Below are 6,105 nucleotides of genomic sequence, written 5' to 3' on the forward strand. Positions count from 1 at the left end.
CTTGGGAACCCGACCAAAGAGTTCAGTGAGTATGCTTTGAGCGACAAGAGACAACCCCTGTTACCACGTTTCTGACAACCAGGGGCGACTTGATTCAAAATGAGTCAGCCAGTGTCAATCAAGGAAAACTTAGGTCCGAAATAAAACACATGGAGGTGATGATCGCTGCAAGGTGAGAGAGAAACACTACAGCCGTGTACAATACCACACATATATCAACGAGAACACCAGAAATGGGCTTCTTACATTTTACCCATGTCGGGAATCGAACCCGGGTCTTTAGCTTGACGGACCCGTGAAGATCCGCGTTAGAATTGATCTTCAGTAACCTATACTTGTAAGAGGCGACTAACGGCAACAGGTGGTCAGGCTCGTGGACTTGCTGACACGTTATCGGTTCCCATTTGCGTGCATCGAGGATTGTCTGGTGCAGACTTGATCATTTACAATCGCCATATAGATGGAATATTGCTGAGTGCGGTATAAAACTAAACTCACTCACACTCACATCGGCGTAACGAACGATTGCTTTAACCAACAGGCTACCTCCACTGCCCACATATGGAGCTTGCTAACCCACGTACCGCACCCTCAGGTTTCAGTAGGTATCTGTAACTTTGGATAGCCGTTTACAACGTAAATCATTGACGTATTAACTGAACTAATGACCCATGGTTATCTTGAGCTATGCTTCGTACACGGGTTCACCTCAGTTTTCAGATCGAACGCGAGGACTGTGTGCGTAAATGGCACACTGTCTGTAAAACATGCTGTCAACGTCATTCAGATTTGCACAAGCAATCGATCAAATATTTGCTCTCAATGACACATAGCGGAAACTACCGTCTTACCACTCTATATTTATTTCCCCTTGCATGATGCAAGGTGATGATGAAATCTTGACAAAATGGCGGGTATTTAAGCTTTTATATGGTAACAACCAATCACAATGTTCCATTGTGAAATACAGCTTATTCATTGGATGAAAGTGCCGGTCATGCACTGGATCACGTTTTCAATAGGTATATAAGACCTAGGCTGTATATGTAGTATCACCCGTCTTTATATGTGCTGCAATTTGTTTATATATCAGCTGTATCACCGTTGCTGTCGCTACATTCTATATACTCACGAAGATCGTTTTTTCCCCAGCCTGACATTACCTACAACATGGACATCTCATCACTTGATTACTTGTTGCACAACAACCCAACCATCTGGGTATTCGGGTATGGCTCGCTGCTATGGAAACCAGACTTTGAATATTCTTCAAAGAAAATAGGCTCAGTCAAAGGATTTGTTCGAAGATTTTGGCAGGGCAGTGCAACACACAGAGGAACGGCAAGCCAGGTAAATTCCCAAATGTTTTTGTATGAACTTAATCGTAATAATACAAACCCGATTACTATATGTCCTTATATTACTCACCCCGTGAGCTCTTATAGATGAATGCACAGGTATTGAAGCGATTCATGTTCAGGCCATGCTATTTTGTGTTGGGGGTCATATCGTTTGTTTTATTCCTTGAATTGTCTTTATCGTATTTATTTCCACGAGTGCATTGTGTTATGTGAGACATGTTAGAACAGCGATAAACAGTAACGTTTCCTTTCTTGCTTTGTGTCTAGCTTGGACGTGTTGCAAACCTGGTCAAATGCAAAGAGGTAATTATGCTGCATGTTTTCCCCATATTCACGACTATGTGTGTAGTGATAAACAGTTCGCTTAAACACCCATTTATAAGCTTTAGAAATTAATATTCATGCCTGTTTATCTGTGCAATATTTTACCCTGACTCACGAACAGTGACAGTTCGCTTAACCTGTTTGTTCTTTAGAATTAGTATCTATTTCTGCTTATCTGTGCAATACACATCGAGTCCCGTTATCAAATGAAATGTGCCTTGATGCATGAACATATATGTTCTAATGTATTTGAAAATGCATCGTATAAACCGAGAAATGCAACGGTTTCGTCATCCTACCATGCGGTGTGGTATTTATAGATCGGTATGTTATTGACAACCCTCCGTCACGTGACAGAACTTGACCTAGATGTGGCTATCGCTGACTTGTGATTGAAATGTGATTTTCACGTGTAATTGCTTATGAAGATGACTTTTCAAAATCTGCAAAGCACATGATTCCTTGGTTAAATCTGTTGTGATATCGAGACCACCATATGGTCGGAGGCTCTGAGAAACGCATTGCTCGGACATTGCATCAGTCAACAGTTATATGGGCTGTAGTAAACAGAGCCGGGGGGTGTTGATCCGGTCAGTAGCACTGGGTGCAGTAGCTATTTGATCACCTAGCGGTGTGATGATGAAATTTTGAAAACACACACATACACACACACACACACACACACACACACACACACACACACACACACACACACACGTATGTATGTATGTATGTATGTATGTATGTATGTATGTATGTATGTATGTATGTATGTATGTATGTATGTATGTATGTATGTATGTATGTATGTATGTATTGAAAAGGAGGCTCAGTGAGATGTGAAATTTAGAACCAGAGGAAATCCAGACTTGCTTCATTTAGAGATTAAGCATCGTAGGAGGAATAGGCGGTAGGGAAAATAATGTGGTTCATGGACTGTGAGAAACCTTAGACTTGCTTCATTTCGACCTATAGCATTACAGGGAGGGTTAGGAAGTAAGGAAACTAGTGTGCTTCTGGGACTGAGAAACCTGTATGAATCTAGACTTGCTTCATGTAGGGCTTAGCATTGCAGGGGGAGATAGGCAGTTGGGATGTGTTTCGGGGACTGTGAAAAACTTGTGGGAATCTAGACTTTTATTATTTCATTATGTAGGGATTTAGCATTGCAGGGAGGGCTAGGTAGTAGGGGAAATGATGTGGTTCAGGAATTGTGAGAAACCTGAGGAAATCTAGACTTGCTTCATTTAAGGATTCTAGCATTGCAGGGAGGGCTAGGTAGTAGGGGATATGATGTGGTTCAGGAATTGTGAGAAACCTGAGGAAATCTAGACTTGCTTCATTAGGGACTCCAGCATTACTGGGAGGCAGTAAGGAATGATACATTGATCCAAGGACTGTGAGGCAGACAGACAGATTAAAACAGAAAACAACCTCCACTTGTGCAGGTGTAGTTTGGTGCCATTCTTTTGAAAACAAATGATTAATATATTAATGTTCGTTTGTTTATGTGTCAAGTATTGCTTTTTTCTACCACCACGACTCTTGCTGTCGACAGTGTATTTCAAAATTTGAATATTTTCCTGTTGCACGGAAGTACAAAGGTCAAACTGCCCTATTTCCTAGCTATAGTGTGTTGTTTTAGTAAATATGCTTATTTTCACGTGCGTGCGAGGCTTATGAAAGATTACATGTATGATGTGAGAATAATGAGTGATCTGCCCAAATGTACAACGCAATAAATGCTATGGAATTTGCAGTTTATGTAATACTGACCTAAATAGATTACATATTTAAATGACGATTTTGCACGTGAATTAAACATTAAATGTTGTTACGTGATCAGTTTGTCAGGCCCTCTGACTTGGTTTACACATGTCACCTATCCCAACAGCATACGTCAATGTTAGTCAAGTGTAGCCAAGTGGTCAAAGCGTTCGGTATCACACCGAAGACATCGGTTCGTTTACCCACATGGGTGCAATGTGAAAAGCCAATTTCTGGTGGCCATGATGTTGATGCATCATGTCCAGTCACTCACTCAGAAACAGTGATGTAAGTTTCGTACATGTTCATGACTTTACAAATATATATTGAGTTTAAGAGTAATTTCGGCAACTTACAGTAAATATTTTCTTTGTTCAGGGTCGTACTTGGGGTGTTGCCTACGAAATCAAGGGGACTGAATCAGTGACGAAAATCTTAAAGTACCTGAACCATCGGGAGACACAGCTTGGTGGCTACAGCAACCTAGTGACTGAGTTTGAACCCAGGGAATCCGGGTCTGAACCAATTAGTGTTCTCGTGTTCACAGTTACGGAGGATAACCCATACTATCTGGGCGAAACGGATGTTCCCTCGATGGCGAAGCAGATAGTGAATGCCAGGGGGGCTGCTGGGACAAATGTTGAATACGTCACAAAGATTGCTGATTACGTCAGACATCATATTCCCGAAGATAAAGATGACTATCTTTTTACGCTTGATCTAACCATACGAAAACTTGTGCGTGAAATGGTTGGATCTGATGACAGTACTGAATGGCATTTTGATATGCATCGACATAATCTGTTGACAAGAGAGCCGATCCCCGAGATTGCCATAGAGTCCTAGACATTGGGATATTATATTTATTCATGCGGATAACGGAGAGGGTCTGTCGCACATGCTCCTCTGTCTTGCCAGTGCATGCAAGTTGATATGGACTGTTGCATGTATGTAAACCGAGCCTATATTCTGAACTGCAATTGGTTGAAGGGATTATATTCTGTGGGATTTGCATTGTTATATAAACGTAAAGGTTCATAAATATATTTATTCCATGTCAGTGCTTTTACACGATAGGATGCCTGGAAGTGCATTATCATCCTCGCTGTCGTCGTCATCGTCATCTTCATCACCATCATTATCATCATCATCATCATCATCTATTAACTACATGTTTGTGCGACAAGACACGCTCAAGTGACAAGTGATCAAATGTTTATACAAATGACACCTCACAAAGCTGAACGAAGCATCACTACCCCACCGAATCATGGTGTTGCATTCTGTGCCAAAGTTCAATAACGGGTCTCACCGATGTCTTTCAATGGACGTTTCCAAAACTATTCAGCAATGAAACATTCATTTTAGTCCTCCCAAAGCTTTATCCACGGAGGTCTGTCGACATGTACGTTGTTCCGTGTCCTATGGCTATACTTTTGGAGCCTATACTGCTCACATCTCATTCGTTCATGTATTTTCTTGTTTTATAATGTTTATGATTACAGTAGGTTGGTGAGTCTGTTTTAACAGTGGAATCATTTGATCCTTATGCTAATTTCTCAGTGAAACTACCCGGATTAACGGATCACGGGTACATAGTAAGGTCATCTTAAATGTATATAATGGTTCCCATCAGTACTCATATTGCTTAGGGGTTTTCCGGGAACTGCTTCGGTTTCTCTGTATTTGGTGTGTTGGGCAGTACTTACAGCCACTATATTAACTTGCGCGTGCGCGCATCGTTGTTCCTTGTTCACACAATTGGCATTTCTATTGATGCCCAATAAATACGTTTTTCGGCGAGACAGTGTGTTTTGTATTTATTGCATCTAATGTAGCCACTGGAACTTGCACCACTTACACATTTCTCAGGATTTTACAGCTTCCATACTTCACATTTAATAAATATCGGATGTGTTTTATTTGACCATTTGTGTTTAGACTAGCAGTGTTTGTGTTACACTTTAATACAAGTGTTTCTTATCGTGAACAAACATGTCCCCCTTTTGTCTCCGCCGTGCACGTGATAATGCTGGAATGTTCCTAAAAGCAGCGTAGAATTAAATTCATTCACTCTTTATCCCAAAGTTTAGCGAGTTTATGGACTAAATATTGTCAGGTTTGTGTTCAGCTGCTGTACTGATTTTTTTGAAAAATATATAATGTGGTGAAATTCATTGAATGTAAAAAGGCGCATATAGAAATGTAGGGAGAAACTGGTGATCGATCTTTGTGGCCGTAGTATATTTTCACTGTCAGCTTCCGCTTCCTGTACCTTCGAGTGCTGCGGCAATCATAAGTTCCAAGCCAGAACACACTGTATGGTGGACCACTCGACTGTCTGGTCAAGACTTTTAGCAAGCCACCGTTGTATGGCAGGTGTACTCCTGAGCGGGGTTGAGGCACCAAGTATCTTTTTCTGCTATTTGTGTGAGTGGAGGTGCTATACACGGAGTAGGCCATGCCTACCTCTCCGCAACATCTCGTTTCATTGGTGAGTATCAGTAAACAGTCCATGTACATGTTACCACTGTTACTCGTCTTGATCCCAGTGGCAGCAAATCAAGACCATCATTCTCTTGAGTTGTACATGCGTATTTGAACGAGTGCAAAGAACGCACACTTGCTATTTATTGTTTGAATTGCTGACATT

At 41.2% G+C, this 6,105-nt stretch overlaps 1 protein-coding gene across 1 annotated transcript; it reads left to right on the forward strand.

Annotated features, from left to right (window-relative positions):
• Nucleotides 1-1,024: 1,024 nt before the first annotated feature.
• Nucleotides 1,025-5,259, forward strand: LOC137294396 (putative glutathione-specific gamma-glutamylcyclotransferase 2). Its single transcript, XM_067825398.1, has 3 exons — nt 1,025-1,350; nt 1,629-1,664; nt 3,831-5,259. Exons 1-3 carry the CDS (start codon nt 1,171-1,173, stop codon nt 4,296-4,298), a joined length of 684 nt encoding a protein of 227 aa, XP_067681499.1. The 5' UTR covers nt 1,025-1,170; the 3' UTR covers nt 4,299-5,259.
• The last annotated feature ends 846 nt before the right edge of the window (nt 5,260-6,105 follow it).

Source organism: Haliotis asinina, chromosome 8, assembly GCF_037392515.1.
Source record: "Haliotis asinina isolate JCU_RB_2024 chromosome 8, JCU_Hal_asi_v2, whole genome shotgun sequence".
Lineage (NCBI taxonomy): Eukaryota > Metazoa > Mollusca > Gastropoda > Lepetellida > Haliotidae > Haliotis > Haliotis asinina.

Excerpts from the sequence above, each read along its gene's own strand:
- LOC137294396 (XM_067825398.1), top strand. The coding sequence starts at position 1,171 with ATGGACATCTCATCACTTGATTACTTGTTGCACAACAACCCAACCATC. Across the intron at positions 1,351-1,628 it reads ACAGAGGAACGGCAAGCCAG|CTTGGACGTGTTGCAAACCT; the intron begins GTAAATTCCCAA and ends CTTTGTGTCTAG. Across the intron at positions 1,665-3,830 it reads ACCTGGTCAAATGCAAAGAG|GGTCGTACTTGGGGTGTTGC; the intron begins GTAATTATGCTG and ends TTCTTTGTTCAG.